Source organism: Solanum stenotomum, chromosome 1 (genome assembly GCF_019186545.1).
Source record: "Solanum stenotomum isolate F172 chromosome 1, ASM1918654v1, whole genome shotgun sequence".
Lineage (NCBI taxonomy): Eukaryota > Viridiplantae > Streptophyta > Magnoliopsida > Solanales > Solanaceae > Solanum > Solanum stenotomum.
Genome location: NC_064282.1, coordinates 93,166,397 through 93,191,495, shown reverse-complemented (window position 1 = coordinate 93,191,495; position 25,099 = coordinate 93,166,397). Strand labels below are relative to the sequence as shown.

Here is a 25,099-nt window from a genome sequence, read left to right as displayed (position 1 = left end):
TATATGTGGACTATTTATTCCCAAAGAGTTTAAAATGTTTTCACATTTAAACAAGTAAGGAAACCTTGATTTCCAAAGAGCCTTTGAGCTAGTTTTTAGAAAAGAGTAAATGCTTTCACAATTAAGCAAGAGGGGAACTTTGATTTCCAAGATAGCCTTTGAGCTAAGTTTTTGAGAAATTATCTCAAATCACAGAAAGGAGTATGTTTTTAAACATAAGAGCTAGTATCATATTTTGGGAGTAGTATTGAGCACCGATATGGGGTAGAGTTCAGACAACTCACAACGCCCATAAATCATGTAGCCATCATGGGTAGAAAAGGGTCATACTTTTTTTGATGATTCCTTAGTGCTTTTTAGCATAGACTAGTGGATTTACTTAGTAGTCAGGTTCTATACCCTCGGCAAGGTAGGACGACCTTGGCAGCGTGAGGCAAAATATTGTATCATCACAATAGATCTTACGTGATGGTTGTCGGTTTGAGAAACTCCCACATGAGTATTTATATTCTTATATACATAGTTTAATTATATTTTTACATACATTTCAGAGTTATATTGTATCTCTGCGTACACACAGAGTATTATTGTATTTCCAAATACAGAGAGTTGACATCCATGTTTTAAAAAACTCTTCTTTATATTGCACTTGTTTTATGGAGCTTTATATTGAATTGTGTTCAGTTAAGTTGAGTTGAGTTGAGCCAAGTAAGTTCTTCAGTTCCTTTTAAGCTTATGTTTTCTTTTAGAATTCCCCTCGCATACTCGTACCTTCATTGATGCCATTTGGCCTGCATCTTTTAATGATGCAGACACAGGTAACTAGGATCAGCATCCAGCGCATCGTTGATTCTAGTTGAGCTCCAGAATTTGTTGGTGAGCCTCCTTGCTTCCAGAGGACCCCTTTTTATTACTTTTAGTAGTTTTAGTTCATTAGGATGTCGTGGGTCTTATCCTGACATCCATCTCAGTTGTTTAGAGGCTTCATAGATAGTCAGATGTTATTTCTTTAGTCTTTTCATTTTCATTATCGTATGTTGAGACTTGTGGNCTTATAGCATTGAGTGCTACTTCATATCAAAGATACCATCGATGGTCATTTGACTCGATTCCAATACGACATAACTTATCGAGATCTCTTTATTTTTCATCATTTTCAGGTACCCGAACCTTTGCCAAGGTTTTATGAAGTGTTATGCCATAGTGCTCTTTCAAAGCACTTACCTCATTATCATGACCATTTTAATAATTTGCTCCTCTCCTTCCTTAAGGAGTTTTACGTTTGGAATCGATTGGTCTATCACACTTCTGGCGTACCATAGACTCTGTCCTTCAAGTACTATTTATTGGAGCATTTGCAGCTTAGTTAAAATATTGGGTCAACAAATACATCTGGCAAATTATTTGCAACATTTTGCAAATGAATTATCTCTTAACTTCAAGTTCACATTTTTTTAAAACTAGGATTTAGATAATTCACCCCACGCATAATTTTAGCTGCTAAACATATCTCCCCCTAATTGTCACGACCCGAGCCTACACCCTGGATGTGGCCGGCACTCGAAGACCATTGATGGTCCCCAAGTGAACCCTCATCATGGCTGACTACAAGCGGAAAATTGATTCAAGCATACAAAGCTTAAAAACTGAAATAAAAGTTCATAAAACTTAGATTTAAACTTTAACTCAAATGAAAACTCTGAATAATAAAATATATTCAACTCACCCCAAAGTAGGCAACTTAAGTCTTTAAAACATTTAATAACAATAAATGACAGACTTCTCAACTATATTGACTATCTATGAAGCCTCTAACTGATAAAGATGGAAGTCGGGACAAGACCCACAACATCCTAACAACTGATATAATTGAAAGGTAAATGAAATCCTCCGGAAGCAAGGAGGCTCACCATAGCTAACTCGAACTCTCGGATGTATCAACGAAGCTCCTGTTGATGATCTTGAATACCCGTTTCTGCATCATGAGAAGATGCAGGCCAAATGGCTTAGTACGTGAAATGTACGAGCATGTAAGGGGAATTCTAAAATATAAACATAAGCTTGAAACTTGATAAAAAGGATACATACTTTCCTTTTCTCAAACTTACTCAACTCAAAGAATACTCAAGAATACTCAAAACTACTCAAACTTACACAACTCAGAAGTACTCAAGGATCAGATACTCAACTCAAAGATTAGATACTTGACTTCAAAGATACGATACTCAACTTCAAAGATATGATACTCGNGTAGGGATTTGGAGATGATGACATGTCATGGCTATTTGATAGGTTTCTAAGTGTTGAAGATGAAGACTTGGTGAGTCCTCATATATTCGAGGACAATACCCCATATGTTCTTTTATGTCTTTTTAGTATTGTTTAAGTTGTGTATGGGATTAGTTCCGAATTTTGTACTCTAAAGTATTAGATGGTTTTGAGACATCATGTATAAAGTCTAGAAAGTCTTCCGCTTGCTATTGTTTTTTTTTTTATGAAATGTTTTCTTGTAAAGAAAGTTTTTAATTCCTTATGGTTTTAGTATCTATGCGATGAATGAATGCTAAGAGGCTTGTATTAGACCTCTTCGAGGTCGAGTACGCCGGTTACGACTAGGGGGTACTCTCGGGTCGTGACACCTAAGTGGTGACACAACGTCTTGTCCACGCTTCCAGAACTGTCCTATACTTTGTAGTCATATAGAACACTTAACTTAGTGGATCCACTAGTTTAACTTATGTGATCATTTAAAAAGTATGACCCATTAATACCCATAATGACTATATGGTTTATGGAGACTTGAGCTAATATGAACTCGTATCCCCATATCGATGTTCAATACTACTCCCAAAAATATACTTAGCTCATATATTTTAAAATAACTTTTTTCTTTGGTTTGAGATAATTACTCAAAACTTAGATTAAAAGCTCTCTTGGAATCGATGTTCCCTTTTCTTTCTCAAAATGTGAAACATTTTCTAACTTCTTGGGAATACTTAGTTCCCATATATTTCTTTGAAGAAAAAGAGCTTTACTCTTACTCTTTACTCAACATCAAAGCTTAAGCCTTAAAGCAAAGTTTAAACATTTATAAAAGACTTCTTAAAAAAAATGGCTCACGCCGAATTATGGACTTGAACGACTTAATGCAAGGTTTTTAATAACCATAGACAGAACTCAATTATTGGAACTCAAGAACTTCAATGATACTACTAATTTCAAGAATGCTCAACTCAGAGGGTTCATGCGGAATTATGAGCATGAACTACTCAACTCAAGGACGCAAAGCTACTTCTTATCTCAAGATTGTTCGACTTATAATGTTCATGTTAAATTATGGGCATGAACAACTCAACTCATGGACTTCATGGGTAATAGGTAAAAGTCCCATGATTAGGATTATAATCTCGGAAGGGTTAGGAACTCGATACTCAAGACTTCGAACTTGAAGATACTACTCATTTCAAAGATACTAAGCTGATGGAGTTCATGCGGAAGTTATGGGCATGAACGACTTGATTCAAGGGTCAAAATATCAATAAGGAACTTAAGTATACGACTCTTCTCATTCTCATATTTACTTCTGAAAACTTAACTCAAATCGATGGTGGATCTCAAAGGATTCACAATTGAACTCAAAGACTTTCTTGAACTCTACTCTTAACTCTCTCTTGAATGTGAATTATGAATTCAAGAGTTATGGTTCATGATGTAAAATATATCATGATGACAACGTAGACTCATGAATACATTTTCCTCATTCTCATATTCACTTGCTCAAGTCTTGAAACAAGGTATTAGAAATTGTAGAAGACTCCTAAAAAAGACTAAAGGGGACATTCTCAAAATGTTCGAAAGAACTCTCAAGACTTAACTTTTAACTCTACCTTGAATTTGAATTATGGATTCAAGGGTTATGATTTGTGATAGGAAAGATCTCATGATGTTTAGGAATGATTTTGAATAGCTAAATCTGAGAAAAGTTACGAAATCACCGTCTTGGAACAAGTCCGCGACGTGGAGGTGTTTTAAATAATTACTCGTGAAATTAAATTTTGAGACAGAGGAGTCTGCATCTTACCCGCGACGCGGAGAAAATTTTTGGTCACTGGGGGAGCTAGTCCGCGACGCGGACTTGCGTGCCAAAATCTGCTCGACTTTTCCTTCTTCGTTTTCTAACCCCAATTCGCCTAAATTCAATTCTCTTTCTCAATCCCTCTTTTGATTTAGATACCCAGCACAAGAACACAAAAACCTACTCATAAACAACTCTAAAATCGACATGATTTCATCTAGAACTCAATAATCTCATCAAAACTCAAGAACTAAAGCCAATTTCAAGAACACCATACTTTCAACTTTATAGAACGAACTTAACGCTGAAATTAACATGATTGGCGTGTGAGTGAACAAACCCAACACTATGGAAGCTTACATACCTGAAAGGACATCTTCTTGAAGAACTTGAAGGAAAAATCTAGAAAGAAGAACCCTAGCCTTAGCTTTTCTTCTTGAATTTCTTGAGCGTAGAATCTTTGGAGTGGATGAAAGGGTTTCGATTTAAGAAAACTGATTTTCTACATGTTTAGGGCAATTTAGATGACTTCCTAAGGGTTTTTAGGACTAAAATACCCCTAAAGAAATAATTAAAACAAGCTGGGAGTCGGAATTAGTTTTCACCAGGCAGTGAGGTCCATATTGGCTCCGCGTCGCGGAGCTATTGCGGAGCTGCTGCCAGGTTTGCGCGACGTTAGTAAATCAGTCATAACTTGTTACTCAGAGCTCAGAATTGAGCAAACTCAGTGGTGTTAGAAAGAGGACTCGAAGGGCTTTAATTTTATATCTTGTAGCTCACCTAACTCATCCTGTACTAGGAGTTATGGTCGTTTGAAGTTGACCCAAAACTTAAGAAAAACTAGAAATTACTTGAATGCTTTTCTCTTAGGTTCTTCTTGGAACTCAAGGTGCAACATCTAGTGACCTTAATACTCAAGAAATTTTAAATTCCTTGAAAAAATCTCACTCACTATGAAGAACGGTTCGGTTCTTAGCTCAATAATTTTCTGGGGTGTTACACTAATGTTAGGAAATCTAACATTCACCCCAACCTCATTTGGGGATCCATCTTTGTGCATGGTGGAGCAATAAAATCATATGTGCACACATCAAATTTTTAGATGGAAATTATTTGGTTCCTGACCTTGAACCAATTGTGATGGGAGAACCTTGTTGGTTTGATGCATTCACGTTAAATAAACTCATCTCATGCCAAGTTTTATTTGAGAGATTTATTCTCATAATCATTGGTCTAGCTATAATTGGAGGCATACAATTTCCGTTAAACCAACGAACATTATCAACATAATTTTATAGTTTTGAACTGTGCTCTTAATTTAACAATTCGAGCAAACAACCTTACAAAAACCAATTTGTAAGTTGACACAAATGCACATGTGACCACTTCATAGATGCATCTATTAAATCATAATAGTGAACGGTCCACATGGCAGGTGAACGGTCCACATGGCAGGTGAACGGGCCCATATTCACCTTTATATATGTTCTAAATAATTTTAGGGGATACAATCCCAACCTTAGCTGGTACAATGATCATTTTATCACGAGAACAAGCAACACATGAAAATTCTTGAAGAATCTTTTATTTCTCCAACATATAACCACATGAATTCTCAATTCTTTTGCATCACATTTGAACCAAAATGGTCAACCGGTTATGCCAACTGATCTTTATTCTAGTAAACTTCTAGTTTACTTTTGCATGTGATTCCTTCATCATGCTCATATTTTTATTCAACAAACCAAAGAAAGGCGGGTAACCTTTTATGTAAATATTCATAACCCGCTTTGATTATAGTAATCTGAAGATATTTAATCTTTCAATAATTTATAGTCTCAATATAATAATCTATTTTTTCAATTCCTCCGAAACTTAAAAAGTTTCTTTTGAGACTTACTACAATCCCAATATTATGAACAATTTCATTCTGGATAGTAACAAATTAGCTCTTTCGGAACTCTCAACTAATTTTGTGTACTACCATAAATTTCACAACATCATTTTTATGGTGCCCATCTCCTTCAAGGAGAAAATTATTATTATTGTCATGGTTAAAATTATTACATGCAAGACTTATTTCTTGACAACCAATGACAAATTTGTGTTGCCACACAACAACATTTATTTTGATCATGGCCACAACCTTTATAGAAAATATTTATTTCTTTCTTTTGTCCTTCAATAATTCATAATAAAACATACCACAATACTCAAAGTATATGACCAAAATAACTATTTATGTCAACATATTTTCTTTCAATCTCTCAAACCTCCCGTAGAGGTGAGATGTGACATTCATCCAACAATACATGAACATGTTCTTATCCATACGAACACAAGTCACATTTTCTTCAAGAAATGGACTATAACCATTTGCACATGCTCCATAAGTTTTTATTAGAAACTCATTGTCATGCTTTGGCATTATCAAATTTATGTGACTCACCTCAACATCACTTTACGAGGCCAAATGTACCAATTGTACTACCACTTTGTCTTCCTTTATTTTGATGGAGGATTTACAAAACTTTTCAAATTGGGTTGCACCAACAACAATGTGCCCAATAACTTCTCATACCACTTTGATGGATAAAAATTACCTTTAACAATTACCTTTTCATTTGAAGGACCATCTTAAGAAACAATGTGTCCAATAACCTTTTATATCACTTTAATGGACAAAATTATGTTTACATTTGAAGGAACATCTTAAGAACCCATAATGTTCTTCCTTTTAATTACCACAATGATGACCATTATCATTTTACCACACCCATATTCATACATTCAATCACTTGTCATTTTTCAGATTATGCACTGCTATCACATTCACATAAGAGAATGGAGCAAATCAATTGAGCGGATTTCATGACTTTTATCAAGAGCATATCAATTTGCTCAGTCATCATTACATCAGCATTATATTATGTTGGGACTTGAACCCAACGTCTTACCCATAAAAAGGCATTTTAGGTCATTATTTGTTGGGACCTAACCCAACATTTTATTATCATGATGCATCAGGACTCTCACCCGATGACCTTCTTGGTGCGATAGGATTTGAATCCTTCGTCTTACCCTCGATCAATGACATAAATGCCAAATACAATAGGACTCACCATTGAGCCTTAAAAAAAAAATTACCACTTTGTGATTAACATGTACAAATAAATATAGAACAAAATTGTCACTTTGTGATTAGCATGCATAATAAAATATAGAACAAAAAAAAAACACAATAAAAATATTCTCAACAAAGTATGTACTAATATCTTAAACTAGTCAAAACAGAGAGTTACATATAACACCTGTCAATGAATACCATTCATGGTTGTCTATGTTAGTAACATAGCCATAACGACTTTGTTTTACTGCTTGAGGTGGTGATAGCTTTTATATATTTGCTTAATTATAAGCTTTATATTATATAATGTTTGGTGCATAATTATTAAGGTAGTGAATTACCATTATAAATCAAAGAATCCATTGCACACTAGAAAAATAATAATTCCAATTACACTAAAATAAAACTTTTCACTACCACCACCTCTTTTTCAATTTCCATGTGAACCCAAAATATTTCACGCACAAAACAAAATAAATTTAAAGCTTATGTAATAACCAAAACAGTGAGCATAATCATAAATAAAATATAAAATAAATTCCACATACAAAAGAAAGTATATATAGTCATAGGTGAAAAAATGCACAGTAACAATAATATTAATCATTCACCTTGTTCACAAGTAATATATAAAATAGATTCCACAATAATTTACCTTGCTCTCGAGAGAAAAATAAACACAATTATTTTACCTCCTTTTATTTGTTTTGCTTCAATCCTGCAATAGTAGAACATTCGTGTTGATAACGTGTTATAAAACTAAAGCAAAATAAGACAAGAAATATAGAAGATGAAATCAATAGAAATAGGGAGACAAGAGATGAGAGCTTTTCTTATTATTCCAAGTCTTCAAGTGTATACAATATGAACCCTTATGCCTCTATTTATAGTGTAACATAGAGGCATACAAACGGTTAGTCATAAACATGACATTAACTTGAATATAATGGGGAGGTTATGAAAGTGAAAGGTTACAAGAATAATGGTTATAAAGGTGAAAGTTATGGAGGTTATGGTTATCTTCATAATGGAGGAAAATAATGGAGTAACTTCTTGATGTAGTGGACATCCACTATATTATTTTATAACAATTCCATAATTGTCAAATATATTTATCTTATTTTTTGTATTTCAAAAATATATTATAGTTAACATAGACTCCCTCCGTCCCATTTTATGTGACAACATTTCCTTTTTGGTTAGTCCTAAAAAGAATATCACATTTCCATATATGGCAAATATTTAAACAAACAATTCCTCTTTTACCCTTATTGGTCCCACTTAATTTTAAAAATAATACTCCTATTTTTTTTTATAAAAGGTCATCAATAATTAATTGAACCTGCAATTTCTCTTTCCTATAAAAACAATGTTGTAGCTTTTTGTTGTATATGACTAGAATACCATTCTTTACTCTTTCCAATTTGTATAAACTTTTTTTGTCCACAGTTATTCTTCGTTCTTTCTAATGTTTCACCAAGGAAAAAAAGATTTGCATTTTTACATTACATTGCTTTCTTATTTTTTCACTAAAATTTTGGGGCTTTCACTTAGTAAGGTAATGATTTTAATGCAAAGTATTCTAACATGAATTTGATGATTATCTTAAATTACAATCTATTTAAGGAAAATCAAAAACTTCAAATTCAAACTAGATAGTGAACAATTCAATAATAATCGTTTCGTAACATTGCTCTCAACTTACAATTTTAATTCAATATCAATGAAATTTGTTTTTAAGATTAAATTAGCAATAAGGCACCCAAAAAAATGGTGACAATGCTACAAATAATTCATGCTACTTTGGATCCATCGTAGTTTTTGTTATACTTTCATAACTAATAGCCATAAGTACAAAAATTACATATGGTCACCATGATTGTAAACAATAGTAATGCTCCTAATATACTTGACAAAATATCATTTCAACTTTCACATATTAAAGGAGTACAAAAATAACATGGTGATCACCTTGGATGTACACAATACTAGTACTTTCTCTACTTATAAAATATCATTTCAATTTTCATTTGTTAAAATTTTCTATGTTCCTACAAAATTATCAAAAGTGCATTTCAAAAAAGAAAAAATTGCCATACTAGTTATCCCTATCATTGTTGAAGTAGAGTTGAAACATGATTGGCAATACCAATATCACAACAAAGTTGAAGAGGATGATTGTCTTCTCTTTCTAATCTGTTTTTGTTCAAATGAGGAACTTTGTAGTTGTTTTCTCCATTACCTTTCATCACCTCAATCATACAAGATTGTAAAGTAAGAAATACATGGTTGAGTTGTTCAACCTTCATTTCATCAAAAGATCTTTCCACCGCTTCCACTAATTCATCAACATTTGAAGGAACCTTTTGATATTGAAGAGATTGGATTGCTCTAAAAAATCCAAGGTCCAACACATTTAAATCAGGGTTGTTAGGTGGTTGAAACCATAGTCTAATGTCGAATCCATCTTTTTGGACAGCTTCAACAAATTCCAAATCATTGACACCAATATGTGGTCTTGCATTATCTTGTTGTATAAAGATAGGAATGTTTGAATCCGAAGCTGGCCATTTTGATCTAATGGCAGGATGAACTTTCTCAATCAAACAAGCCCTAGTAATATCTTTAGTTACTGATAGAATGGGTTTTGTTTCGAGAGTTCCTGCTGTTCGATTTTTGCTATTCCGCTTAGCTGGTTCCTTAACTACAAATGGAAAAATACCTATTTTTCCAGAAAATAGCTCAATTCCATTTTCATCAAATCGAGGACGAGCAACAACAGCCATAAACATAACTTTTGGAATAAAGTTTTTACTTTTGCAAGAGCGATATGGATCAGGCTCATGTTCTTCAGGAAGTAGGTAGTACCTTTCACTCTTTTTAGATAAAAAAAACCATTTCTCGTCAATGTGAACATAATTAAACATATTCACAAATTTCGGATTTGTCTAAATTGTACTCTAATCAAGCATTGAAAAGCAAAATTCAAGTCGTACCTTCTTATTTTGTTCGGTTAGTTGAGGCTTAATGGAATTGGTATGTGTCCGAATAGTGCCATCTTTTATCCGCCGAAAGACAGTTGATTTTGCCATGTTCATCGCAAAAGCCAGAGATCGAATATTTGTTCGACGACAAAGTGAAGTTTCTTTAACTTGATTAATGTCAACTTACACCCGTTTTCTTCCAACTCTGCCTACAAGTTTTGAAGACACATCCAACGGTGTACCATTATCAACAGATGATTTACATTGCTTCCAAATGCGTAAAATAGTTCTTCTTGATTTGTTGAACAAAATATCAGCTTGTTTTAAAGATCCATATTTGAGTTTTCCTTCCTTGCTTTCTTTCAAAAGCCAATCTGCAATGGCTTGACGCTCTTCAAATTTTAATCGCTTGTTTTTAGTGGTTGGATCTTCCGGAAATACAACTATACTCATTTCTGGAGTATAAGCAAGAAACGAAAAAAAAGGAGATGAAAGAAAACAATACAATAGTCCTGCAGGAGAAATTATTCAAAGGTAATAGAGGGAAAAAATGATATGAAAATATAAAAAAACATCTCTCTTAATAGCACTTGCTGAAAAAATTCAAAAAAAATTATGATTACGCGCCATGAATTTAATGTGATTTTGGCACCACAAATCTAAAAATAATTGGAATCAAGAAGAGGATTTTTTTTCAAAAAAAAAACATGATTTGCAGAGATGGGACGATCTTCATAAGAGAAAGAGAGAGTGGTTTCTAAATTACTTAGAAAGAGAAAAGAGAAAATGAGTAATTTTGGGAACATAAATCTGAAAAGTCACTGTGCTTTTATCTTTTTTGACTTTATCCTTCACCAATATATAGGAGAGATAAAATGAGTGTACTTTTAAAAAAAATTTGGAATGCGTATATTTTGTTTTTAAATTTTAATATTATTATTTTTTGAAGGGCAATTTGGTAAACATTCAAAGTCTTCATCTATTTCTTAAACTTCGTGCCCGGTCAAATGTTGCCACATAAAATGGGACGGAGGGAGTACTTTGTATAACATTCATTAAATTGTATCCCAAATTATTTCAATAATTACCTGAATGTATCCTAACCACAAATTATCTTGTATTTTAAACAATCTGCTACAAAATACTATTATGAACTATAAAATTGTACCCAATTTCGAGGATGGATACTATATTTTGAAAAAAAATAAAAACAAATAAACTTTTAATATATTTTGTATAACATTCCGCCAAACCTACAATTCTTCAATCACACTAAGAATCACAAACATATTTTTGTATACAAACAAATTGTATTCATACTTATTTTGTATTCAAAAAAGCATACACACAATATTTCAAATCCATTTAAAGATTTCAATTGCAATATCACAAAATTTAAAAAAAATCTAGGAAAATCAAATGTATGCATGTTAATACTTTCAATAGCCATATTTGAAACACTTTCAAACAAATTAACGATTCACCGAGTTAACAAATACCTGATCTATTATGTATTTAACGAATATTTCAAAAATCAAGATGGAAATTTCGTGCCAAATTGTGTTTCATCGAAATTCTAATAGATTATTTCAAAATCTTCTTCACTGCCAACAAAAAAACTCAAATAAATCAACTTCACTTCAACATAGATTAAGTATTATCAATAGAGTGTTAAAAGTCGATATTGAATTTTGAGGAATAAGGGAAAGAGGCACCCTGTCGATTATTGTTTGAAACATAACTGATTTGAAATTTCAGTGATATTTACCTTACATAAATCAGCCCTACAACAAACTAAAATATAACTATTTTTAATAAATATTAAAAAGGGAAAATTGTATAAAAGAACAAACTAAATTCAAATTAAATGTTATAGCTATAGTTTATTTGATTTGTAATTCGCAGCAAACATCCCATTTTTTTGCCATCATTCAGTATACAATTAACCATTTTCGGTATACAATTAGCCATTTTCTACATTTCGGTATAAAAAGTATAAAATGCGTTTGTATTTGTATAAAGCGAGAGAAAAATGTATATACAAATACAAATACATATATTTTCGTCCTATACACTTATAATTATACAAATGCAGATCTTATTATACAAATTACAATATATAAATGAATTTATACAAAACTGAACAATTTGTATAAAATTGGATGTATTTAGCGAATTATACAAATCAGAAGCTCCATAGCAAATATAAAATTTGCTATAGAGCGCAATTATACAAACTATATCTATAACATACAAATATATTTTTTTTATGTTTGCTATATATGAAAATTGTTCTATTGAAAATATGACTAAAAGATCCGGTTAAATACTAAAATATACAAATTTTTTTCCCCTTAAAAAGGACACAAAAGTCCGGAAGCATGTATTAATAGTAAAAATCAATTTCAGTAGGAGGGAAAAAGAGGAAAACCAAGGAAGAAGAAACCAGTATCATCAGCGAGCCGTCGCCGGAGTGTCATTCTCGCCGTCGCCGGAGTTTCATTCTCGCCGGTTGGCCCAAAAGAAGCGGTTGAACAGATCAAAATGGTCTCGTCGGCTATAGTGAACACATACCCACTCTCTAGTTATACATTTGGTACAAAAGAGCATAAAATGGAGAAGGATTCATCCGTTGCCGATCGCCTTGCTCGTATGAAAGTCAAGTACGATCCTTTCCCTTTAACCTTCCTTTCGTTCTTGATATTTTTCTTGTCGTTGTAGTACTTGGACCAAGTGATTCCCTAAAACCCTAGATTAAACCCTTTCGGGCCTTAATACTGTCCTGTTTTCTTTGGAGGCATCTCAATGTAATACTTAATTATTTGGATTAACAAATTAATAGGCGTTTAGACAATATTTGTGTTGAAGTTGTTTTTGAACATGGATTTCATTTAGAAATGTTGGTTTTGTGAAAGTTGTAGATTTGTGAATGGACCAGTATTTCAGTTAAAATCTCACAAGTAGGGTCTGTGGAGGGTAGAGTGTATATAGATCTTGCCCCTATCTTGGGATGTAGAGAGACTGTTTTCGATGGACCTTAGACTCAATATTTTAGTATTGCACTTGAAATTCGGAGAAGTTCACTATCACACTTAAGCATTTGCAAAAATACCTAAGTTTAGTATTCATGCCTAAACTGGTACTAAGGTTCTCTAGTACTCAACGTGTTCTACCTTTTTTTTTTCTTATTAACAAACATCTAAGACAACGCATTGTTTGCAGCTACATGAAGGAGGGAATGAGGACAAGTGTTGAAGGAATTCTCTTGGTATGGTTCTCCATTCTTCATTTCAATTTTTAATGCTTTTATTCGCGTTAGCTTTAATGTCACCCCTTTTTGATATTATTGTCACTTTTTCCGAAGCCTCCCCCCCAATAAAAAAACAGAGAAGAAAAAACCTCTGGGGTGGATGTATGTCTGGTTTTGTCCTAGATGCTGACTTATGTTCTGTGTGCTGCATCTTGTTGCTAGTTTATTATCACTTATAAAGCAGACAAGTTTTGTTTACAATGCACCTAGATGTGAATCTCAACAGGCAACATGAGAGAATAATTTTAGGAAAATTTCCTGAAGTTTGACCTGAATTCCTAAGCTCAAGTGGCTGTTTTTCAACTAATCTGCCGTATTTTCAAGTTATGGCTATTGATTGTTACAAACATTACTAGGAAGGATAACATTAGGAAGGAGGATGTTCGGGACTAGGTGGGAGTGACCTCTGTGGTAGAAAAGATGCCGGGAGCGAGATTGAGATGGTTCGGGCATGTGAAGAGGGGGAACATAGATGCCTCATTGAGGAGGTGTGAGAGTGGCAGTGAAAGGGTTGAGGAGCGGTAGAAGAAGAATCGGGGAGAGGTGATTAGACATGACATGAAACATCTTCAGCTCACCGAGGGCATGATATAGATAGGAGAAAGGGGAGGTTGAGGATTTTGGGTAGAAGGTAAGTAGGTAGTTGAGCGTTGTCTCTCTTATTTGTGGGTGAGCTTGGCGATAGTTTAGAACATTTTGTTTGCTTACCTTTCCCTTATCTGTCTCACTACTATTGTGTGTGTTCTTTTCTTTACTTTGCTTATCTCTACTATTTTTTGTCGTCAATACTTTACTCGTCTTCCGTGATTTTAAACATAGGTGGTTTTCACTCTTGTTTTATTTTTGAGAATTTTTCACTCTTGTATTTCTCAAACCTGTTTTGAAAATGCTTTTCTCGAGCCGAGGGTATTATAAAAACAACCTCTCTACCTTATCGAAGGTAGGAGTAAGGTTTGCGTGCACCCCACCCTCCCCGGACCCGATTTATGGGATCACAGGTATGTTGTTGTTGTAATACTTTACCGAGGTAATGTCAGAAATTGTACAACATGCCCGAAACCTATTAGGGAAGAGTTAAGAAAGTATCTTGGAAAGAATAGTGAGATCAGATGAATCATCACATGCTTATTTTGATGATCAATGCCATCTTTTTTAAAATCTAAGAAAGTGGGTGATGAATGTATTAGTATATACAAGTATATGTTGACTTGTAGAGATTTCCAAAAGGTTTATTGGCAAGCTCACGGCTTCATCTATCCTTCCACTCTCTTGAAATAACGAGCGTATCTATCTAAATTATTTGCATTTTGATACCTCAATCTCGTCTAGTCTTGACCTCATCTTCGCTCTTCTCAATGTTGACTAATGACTAACCTTGGTTTGCATGTATTCAGTTTTACTTCCATTTACCCTAAAGTCTTTAGGAGTCGTTTGATTGAAAAAACAAGTTGCACAATGATTGTAATACATGGATTAATAATGTAGGGATTGTGAATCTCAAAAAAAATATGTAGGGATTGTGATGCAAAGATTATTTTTTATTAGGTGTTTGGTTCATTGCATTGAAAATGAGATATGTAGTGTATAGTTTAAATCATGTGTTTGGTTTTAAGTTAGATAATTTTTTGTTTCCAATTATACTCTTGGTCCTTGAAGAAAGAGAAATGACCATGGTATTAAAAAACTTTGGAGAGAAGGAAATTTTGTCAATTCGATTATTATTCATGTGTAACTAATCAATGTAATGCTTATCCCACATAGGAGATGGTATATAATAAAACGATGATTCCTGTATAAGTTATACAATGATTATTATACCAAGAAAGAAAATAGTAACCAAACAGAGGAACAAACGTTGTACAGTTCTATACTATAACTACTTTATCCTATACTGCAAATCAGATGACCCCTTACTCTCTAAAGTATTTCTCCCTAGTTCAAGCGCTTTTGGTTGACACCTCCCTGGTTTCATCAATTAAGTGAATTAGCACAATATAATCAGCAAATAGCATAGACTACGAGATTTCATCTAGTATTGTGATGGTTAGCTCATCTATAATTAGGGTTAGCTTGTTTTTCCTTCCTCGGATATTATGACTTGCCAAATTTTGCAAAATGGTTGAATTGGACCTGTATTTATGCATGCTATCTTTTAGTTTAGAAGATCAATTTGGAGTTTCTAGGAAGGAGGAAGAATCTCCATCTGATGTTAATTAACCCGGAGAAAGCATATGATAGCATATCTGGTTATGCTAATTTTCAAAGTGCCACAAGTCTGGCATGAAGATTTTTGTTGCAGCTTTATGATGAGGGCTTGAGTCAGAAAATTGGACAAAACAAAGTGGAATCTGATTATTAAGAATAAGAAAGGGCTTGAACTATCAATGTGTATGGTATTGACTGTTGGGTGGCTTGGGCCTCTAAGGCCTAGAATATCCACTAGGTGAATGCCATATTAATGTGGATGACAAGATAGATGTGTTATTATTATTATGCTAGCAGTAGCTTATTCTTCAATTTTATTATTATTATTGTTGTATTTTTTACTTTGGTTATCTTTACTATTTTTACTGTCATCACTTTTTGTTATTCAATATTTTCATCATATCTTTTTACTCGTGCATTTTTTTCCAAACCTGTCCTGAAAAACGATTTTCTTGACCCGAGGGTTTATGGGAAACATCTCTACCCCACCCTCCCTAGACCTCATTTGTGGGACTACATTGGGTATGAGGTTGTTGTTTCTAAGATAGATGTGTGGTTATACAAAACTGGACCAGGTTAGAAATGTTCAGTCAAATAGAGGATGCAAGTGACACAGAGGATTAGTGAAAGAATATTACCTGAAATAGTTTCAACATATCCTAAGTATACTTTGGGTCTGTGCCTGTGGATGCAATACTATAATGATTGAAATTATTAAGGTAGAGAATAGCCATTGCTGCAAAAGACGATCTCCTGAAATCAAGGTGGATAAGTTAAAAACACAAAGGAAGTAAAGGATCTATAAAATTGCTCATTTAGTTGGGATTAAGGCTAAGTTTTTATTACATTCACAGTTGGTTCAGTGTTATCTTTTGATATTCTTAGTCTAGTTATAGATTTGCATGTCAATGCAGGGATGAATGTGCGTTTTTGATTATTTCTAGTTTTGAAGAACCTCTGTAGTAGAGAAGAATGATACGTAGGATTTATGTAATGTAACCCAACTATTTCAGAATTGAGGGATTCTTGATGTTTAGAGAGTTATCTCCCACACTTCTTGAGTATTTTTGTACAGTTGGAAGAACTGGTGAACCGTGTGAGTTGGTTTGAATAAGAAGTATGTAGGACAGATGGCTTGAGTACACCTTTTCATATATCAAGCCTTTTCTTCTCTTGGTAGTGACTCACCTTTTGAGCAGTTTTTTCCTTGTTGAGACTGCCGATGATTGATGCTATTTCCTTCATAGAGCTACTATTAGCAGGTCTCAGGATTTTGTGATGGGAAAAGAATGAATATACACGCTCATCAAATTAAGAATTTAAGATGACTTGTCAGCTGCTTTCTTTTCCTCCAAATCTCAAAAATACTAGCTCATACTATTGAAAATTTGAAATTGTGCAGTTTTTACATTTCATATAGATTCTGTAGAGATACATGGCAAAGTGGTACCGTATAGAAGATATGTGAAAATACTAATTTTGGCACATAAATCATCCAGATCGGAGAAGTTTGTTTTATCAATGACACTCTGGTATCAAATATTCAGATATCACTAATTGTGTATAAAATTCACAGGTACAAGAACATAATCATCCTCATATTCTTCTTCTGCAAATTGGGAACACATTTTGCAAGCTCCCCGGTGGACGCCTAAAGCCAGGAGAAAATGGTGTGTTCTTGTCTTTGTTTGTGACACATTGATTCTTATCATACTATTAAAAATTAAATTAAATTAAATTCTTATCATACTCTCTCCCTTTGTTTTTCTGGTAAGTCGTGAATTTCTTGCTAAGTTTCTATGTTTTTCTTCTCTCTTTCGTTATTTGCAGAAATCGAGGGTTTGAAAAGGAAACTCTCCAGCAAACTTGCAGCTAATCCTCCTGCCAATCAGCCAAATTGGAAGGTAATTTGGTGCCTGTTACACTGTTTAGTAGTCCCTCGTAGTCCCTCTGTTTTAATTTGTTTGTTTTACTTTTTTTTTTAGTCTATTTAAAAAAGTATGGCTCATTCCTAATTTGGTAACTCTTTAATTTCAACATCCCATGTGGCATGTTTGAGGCCACAAGATTAAAAGACATTTTGGTACATTATACACATCTTTAGTTTAAGACCACCATAATTAAAAGTCTTTTTACTTTCTTAAATTTCGTGCCTAGTCAAACTAACACAAACAAATTGAAATATAGTAGTTTTTTTTTCCTTGTATAGGAGATAAAGGGGTATGGAGGTATTCAATACACTTTATGTTGTATGGAAATAGTGATAAAAGAAACAAGGATTGGACATCTTTTATTGTATAAGGTGTTAATTTTGAAGTACAATTTGTGTGGTTGAATATATAGGTGTTAAATGGGCGGGCTGGTTAAAATGGACTAAGAGTCTGTTTGGATTGGCTTAAAAGTTGGTCAAATCTACTTAAAAGTCATTTTTAGCTTTTGAGAGTGTTTGGCATAGTTAAAAATAACCTAACATAAGTTAAAAATGATATTATGAATGTCTATATAATATTTTTTCCTTCAATTTTTCTTTTATATGAACATTAAAGGGGGAGTGTTGTAAAACTAAGGTGGATCCCATGTGGGGCCCACCCATTTGAAGACTACCATCACCTGGCCAATTGAATGACTTCTTAATGGCCAAGTGATATGTTTGTACATTACTTTTTGGCTATAAATTGCCACTACTTTATTTACGAAGCAATAGAATACAATACTCTTTCTCTCTTTGCTTGTTCTTCCTTTTAAGTTAGTTATTAATCTTAGTTTGCTAAGTTAGTTATTTTATAATACTTTATTGCAACCTTAACCACACCAGTATCTCCTTGAGGCATATTCACCAGAATGTCAGCCAAGTGATTCAAAGACATCTGGCATTCAGAAGTCTGCGCAAAATAATTTTGGGACCCGAGCCATCCGGTAAACTATTGTCCAACAAAACCATTGATTGTAGTGAATAGTGTTGTGCCACGCAGTGAGCAGCCAGTCGGAAATAGGAGGTAGGCAGCGGTTGGAATTCCATCTGTTGTTGGCCAGGATCCCTGATGAACTTTTCAACATCTTGCTCCATCCTCATAATGGAAAGATGCTCTCGAGGGTTTTGTAAAGCCTCACGAAGAAACTAATCCACTGTGTTAACAACATCCTTCGACGCTCTTCCCGAAATAGCACCAGCCAATGCCTAGGAATCATGCAGTTCAAATTGATTATTGTTCATAGAAGAAAATGAAGAATCGGTATCCTTTGAATTCTTCGAAGAAGAAAGTATAACCCTTTGGGTGGCCCAGTGGTTTGGGCTTGGGACTTCCATGTTGGAGGTCTCAAGTTCGAAACCCCTTGCTAGGGAAAGCAAGGGATTTTCCTTCTGGGTTGAGCTCGTCGGACCGGGCTTGCCTAGTGTGGGTTACCTCTCCTATGTGGTTTGTGAGCTATTGCATAGGAGCGGGGGTTTTACCCTGTGTGCACTCAAAGGGTAGCGGCTGCTGGTTTCCCTTGTCATAAAAAAAAGAAGAAGAAAAGTATAAGCCGTCTCATGCTAGCATCCAAGTCATCCACCTCCCATGACTTCGATGGGGCTTTGAGATCATCAGCAACAGGCACAAAGCCCTCCATGGGTTCATTTTTCTAGCCCAACATTTTTTTTTTAAAAGTCCAAGAAAAACTAGGATTTGGACATGAAAGGAATCATCAAATCCAACTATAGTTCAAGATTCCAGAGAAGCTAGATTTGAAAATTCCAAAAAATTTCATAGTGATCGATAGAATCTAGAAGAGGTGAAAAAGAGGACAAAACGGTTCTAGGGTTTTGAGAGAATGTGTGAGACAGGAGAGAAAAAGAGGTTTTTGGACCAGTAGTCCAAACACCCAATGATGTAAAATCAGTTTGCTATAATTGGGTCTTTGTACGAACAAGCAAAGAGAGAAAGAATGTCGTATTATATTGTATTGTATTTGAATATATATTCCTTCGTAAATGAAGTAGTGGCTAAACATATCACTTGGCCATTAAGAAGTCATTTAATTGGCCAAATGATGGTAGTCTTCAAATGGATGGGGCCCACATGGCATCCACCTTTGTTTTACGACATTACAAGTGATGATATTCCTCAAATGGGTGGCCCCACATGGCATTCACCTTAGTTTTACAACGCTCCCCCTTAGATGTCCATGTAAAAGTAAAGTTGAAGGAAAAAATATATATAGACATTCATAATACACATTGCTTGCTGCCTCATTAAAAACTTTTCTAGGAAAACCCAGTAGGATAAAATCTATACAAAGGTAAAAAGAGTGCAACACGTATTTTAGTCCCCTTGATAAAGACCACGATTCATATGGTTAAGTTTTCGCATTCCAATCTTGTGTACCATCTTTTTAAGAGTTGAGGTTGGTAAAGATTTGGTGAAATAAATCTATTGGATTATCACTTGAACGAATTTGTTGTACATCAATATCACCGTTCTTCTAAAGATCATGTGAAGAATAATTTTGGTGAAATGTGTTTCGTTCTATCTCCTTTTATGAAGCCTCCTCTTAATTGAGCTATGCATGTAACATTGTCTCAAAAAAGGATTGTGGGTACCTTGACATCACCCTCCAAACCACATCTTTCTTTGATGAAATGTATCACTGATCTCGACCATATGTATTCTCTACTTGCTTCATGAAAAGTAATTATCTGAACATGATTTGAAGAAGTAGTGACAATGGACTGCTTCGTAGATCGCCATGATATAGCAGTACCACCATATGTGAACAAATAGCCAGTTGGAGATCGAGCTTTATGTGGGTCAGATAAATAACCTGCATTTGCATGACCAACAAGATCTGAACTATCTTTGTTATTATAAAACAGACCCATATCATTGGTCCCATTTAGATATCGCAATATATGTTTAACTCCGTTCCAATGTCTTCGTGTAAGGGAAGAACTATATCTTGCTAACAAATTAATAGAAAATGCTATGTTAGGTCTCGCAGCATTAGCAAGATACATAAGTGCACCAATTGCACTAAGATATGGTACTTCAGGACCAAGAGGTGTTCCTCATTCTCTTCTTGAGATCGGAATAGGTTTTTACTCATTTCAAGTGATTGAACAACCATTGGAGTACTTAATGGATGTGCTTTGTCCATGTAAAAAACGTTTCAAAATTTTCTTTGTGTATGCAAATTAATGGATGAAGACCCCTTCTGCTAAATGTTCAATTTGCAGCCCTAGACAAAGTTGTCTTTCCAAGGTCCTTCATCTCAAATTCTTTCTTTAGATATTCAACTGCCTTTTGGACCTCATTTGGAGTTCCAATGAGATTAATGTCATCAACATAAAACAAACCCCGATGTTGTTTTCTTAATAAAAATACAAGGACAAATGACATAATTTATATAATCTTCTATTATCAAGTACTCACTGAGGTGACTATACCACATGCGTCTTGATTGTTTTAAGCCGTATAATGACTTGTAATTTGATTGAGCACATTTCCCGAGATTTCATTTTATGCTTCAGGCATTTTAAGTCCTTTTGGAATTTTCATATAAATTTCATTATCAAGTGAATCGTAAAGATAAGTTGTAACCATAACTATCAGATGTATTTCAAGACTTCCATGTACAACTAAATTGATGAGATGTCGAAAATTATTGCATCTATAACCGGTGAATATGTTTCTTCATAGTCGACACCGGGTCTTTGAGAGAATCCTTGTGCAACAAGGCGTGCCTTGCATCTTACAATTTCATTTCTCTCATTTCTTTTTCGTACAAATACCCATTTATAACCAATTGATTTTACATCATTAGGCGTTTGGACTACTGATCCAAAAACCTCACGTTTAGCAAGTGAATTCAATTTTAACTGAAATACCTCTTGTCATTTTGGCAAATGGCATCTTCGTTGACATTCTTCGACAGACAGAGGTTCAAGATCCTTACGATCTTGCATAATGTTAAGTGCAATGTTATATGCAAAAACATTATCCACCATAATTTTTGCTTGATTCACTTTTATCCCATTATTAGTAGAACTTATTGCTAGTTTTTCATTCACTTGATACTCAGGATCATTGATATCTTCAGAAATATTAGGATTAATTAAATCTTGAATCTCTTTGTGAGATCCTTTTATAGTGTCATTTTTCGTGCTTCCTTTCTTAGGATTTTTATCCTTTGAACCCAATGGTTTGCCACGCTTTAGGCGTGTATGAGATTCAAAAGCTATGACACTAGTAGATGGTCCTGTTGGAATTGGATGGACACATTCTCTGCAGGGATATGTGACTTAGTTATCCTTTTCAAATCAGCAAATGCGTCTGGCATTTGATTTGCTATATTCTGCAAATAGATGATTTTCTGGACCTTTTGTTCACACATAGGGGAATGTGGATCAAAATGAGATAATGATGAAATTTTCCAGAGAATTTCTCTCTTAAGTTCTTTTTTTGTCTCCCCCTAATTGCAGAAATGTTGTTTCATCAAATCGACAATCTGCAAATCTCGCACTGAATAAATCTCCCATCAATGGTTCCAGGTAGCGAATTATTGACGGTGAATCAAACCCAACATATATTCCTAACCTTCTTTGGAGGCCCATCTTAGTGTGTTGTGGTGGTGCCACTGACACATATACAACACATCAAGAAATTCGTAGATGATGATATTTGGTTCATAACCAAAAACTAATTGTGACGGAGAGTATTTAGTATAATGAGTCAGTCTGAGGCGAACAAGTGATTATGCATGTAAGATAGTATGACCCCAAACGGTAGTGGACAACGTTGTTTTCATAAGTAGAGGTCTTGCTATCAATTACATGCAACATCACTTGTTCGTCTCAGATNTTCTTTTTTTGTCTCCCCCTAATTGCAGAAATGTTGTTTCATCAAATCGACAATCTGCAAATCTCGCACTGAATAAATCTCCCATCAATGGTTCCAGGTAGCGAATTATTGAGGGTGAATCAAACCCAACATATATTCCTATGACTTAAATAGATCACCTGATAGGTGATGGACCTGTAATAATCTAAATATATTTAATATTCGGTGTTTGTATGAACTAGTAACAATATGTTTTCCTAGTCTTGTAAATAAATTTCATAATCAAGTGAACCTTTAAGATAAGCTGTAACCACATCTATCAAATGTATTTCAAGACTTCCATGTATAGATAAATCGATGACGTTTCGAAAAGTTATTGAATCATTAGGCGTTTGGACTACTGGTCCAAACCCTCACGTTTAGCAAGGAATTCAATTCTCTGATTGAATTGCCTCTTGCCATTTTGGCCAATCACATCTTCGTCGACATTCTTGACAGACAGAGGTTCAAGATCCTCACCGTCTTGCATAATGTTAAGTGCAACGTTGTATGCAAAAACATTATCCACCATAATTTTTGATCGATTCAGTTTTATACCATTATCAGTAGAACTTATTGATAGTTCTTTGTTCACTTGAGACTCGTTTTTTGTTTTTGACTTAAAAAAAAGTTTAAAAGTAACTCCGCTACTTTTCATTTTTTTAACTTAAAAGTTACTAAAGTTTGACTTTTTAAAAACAACTTTTTTTTAGTTATGCCAAACGGGCTATAAGTTGATAAATAACCTGGCCGAAAGTTACTTGGGCTGAAATGGGATAAAAAGTGTGTCAAAAGCCAACCAGCCCAATTATTACTTGGCTTTATTTGTTCTTATATAAGGTATAACTCTCTCTCTCTCTCTCTCTCTCTTTTGAAATTTAAATAAATACATATTCCTATGATGTGGCATTTGTAAATGCAGATAGGTGAGTGCGTGGCCACCTGGTGGAGGCCGAACTTTGAAACCATAATGTATCCATACTGTCCTCCACACATAACAAAACCTAAGGTACAGTAGTATAAAGTTTTTTTGATTGACTGATCTATCCCGTTGTTTCATGAATCACTGATCTAACCCTTGTTTCATATTTGCCTGATTTAGTTGGCTCTTTGAATGTCGTGCAGGAGTGTAAGAAGCTCTACCTCGTTCACTTATCTGAAAGAGAGTACTTTGCTGTCCCCAAAAATCTAAAACTTCTTGCTGTGCCATTGTTTGAACTTTATGACAATGTTCAGGTATAGAATGATTTATGGTTTCTCTGTTGCCTCCTATTCTGTTCTTTCAAGTTAGTTTGCATATAAGAACACTGTGATCAAAGGTTCCTTTACAGGATTGTGTTATCTGGTGTAATCTTTCAACAGCGAGTACTATTCATATATGCGATCATCTTTATAATATTTTCTCATAATACTGATGCTTTCCTAATTCATGGCAGAGATATGGACCTGTAATATCTACAATTCCTCAACAGCTTTCCAGATTGCAGTTCAACATGATCCATCAATAGATAGTAGATGGACATTCAAGTTCTCCTCCGGGATGAAAATGGCATCAAAATGATTTGGTTTGGTTCCCATAGTTTGAGGGTGACTGAGGCCCTACTCCATTACTTGATTCACTTTTCTACAATAGGCAGATAGATGACACTCATCTGATTGTTTGTGTTAAATTGGCTTCTTTTGGACGGCAACAACGATGGATACAGTATGATAGCCTGTTAATATGCAACTTTGCAGTTACAATATTGACATATTTTTGCGTACTTGCTTGTTGAATATTGACATAGTGCTGCTAAGTTTCTTTCGTTCGGAGAGGCTTTTAGAAGTAGCAATTCTAAGTGATCTTTCTTCTGTTGATGAACGCGGTGCAGTTCTCGTCTAAAATTTTGTTTCTGGTCTTTGATTTTCAAATGTTTCATTATAGAATACTGAAATTTTGCAGCTTTGTATTGCTTTCTTCTAAACCAATCTAACTCCCACTTAAAGATTTCAAGTGCTGCTATGCTTTGGGATGATCTCCTATCAGTTGTACGTATCCTACTCTTGATAATTGAAGGACTGAATGTGTTACACAGTTCCTCTAGCATCTAGGATTTTTCTTACCATCTTAACTAGCTTATTGTGGTCTAGAACTTTTACATGTTCATAAAGATACATCCAGTCTCCATTGCCTAGAGTTTTGTCCATTCTGCTAATTACCTTGCCAACCCCTAATTTACTCTTGTTTCTTTCTACTGGAGCAATCAAATTAAAATGTTTATTCATCAAATACCTTCTCAGTTCCTTCTTCTTATACCTTCCTTTTATTGATATTAACCAACTCATATAGTTCCCCCAGACTCAACACTTGTTCTTCGATTTGCAATGTAGCATAGTATTTGCTGGTTGTAATTTGGTTATGCTCTTGAATCTATTTCAGCATGTCAGTGGAAGCTTGTATCTTCCCTTTTGACTTGACTGCAGTTTACCATTCCTATTGTGCTTTAATTTCACCCGTCTTTCAGTCATGTGTTGCACTAGTGGTGTCTGAGTTAGCAGCACATT

The 25,099-nt window shown here is 34.3% G+C and overlaps 3 protein-coding genes across 3 annotated transcripts in view; 1 reads left to right on the top strand and 2 right to left on the bottom strand.

Moving 5' to 3' along the window:
- The window catches only part of LOC125871115 (uncharacterized), a 367,917-nt gene that overhangs the window by 261,473 nt on the left and 81,345 nt on the right, over positions 1–25,099 (bottom strand). The window lies entirely within an intron of this gene.
- On the bottom strand, positions 9,314–10,294 carry LOC125859215 (uncharacterized). Its single transcript, XM_049538919.1, has 2 exons — positions 10,199–10,294; positions 9,314–10,078 (listed from the first exon to the last, which is right to left on the bottom strand). The coding sequence occupies exons 1-2, from the start codon at positions 10,292–10,294 to the stop codon at positions 9,314–9,316; spliced, it is 861 nt and encodes a 286-aa protein (XP_049394876.1).
- On the top strand, positions 12,554–24,409 carry LOC125871239 (pre-mRNA cleavage factor Im 25 kDa subunit 2-like). Its single transcript, XM_049551840.1, has 7 exons — positions 12,554–12,849; positions 13,409–13,454; positions 17,278–17,371; positions 17,532–17,605; positions 23,478–23,564; positions 23,681–23,791; positions 23,992–24,409. Exons 1-7 carry the CDS (start codon positions 12,731–12,733, stop codon positions 24,061–24,063), a joined length of 603 nt encoding a protein of 200 aa, XP_049407797.1. The 5' UTR covers positions 12,554–12,730; the 3' UTR covers positions 24,064–24,409.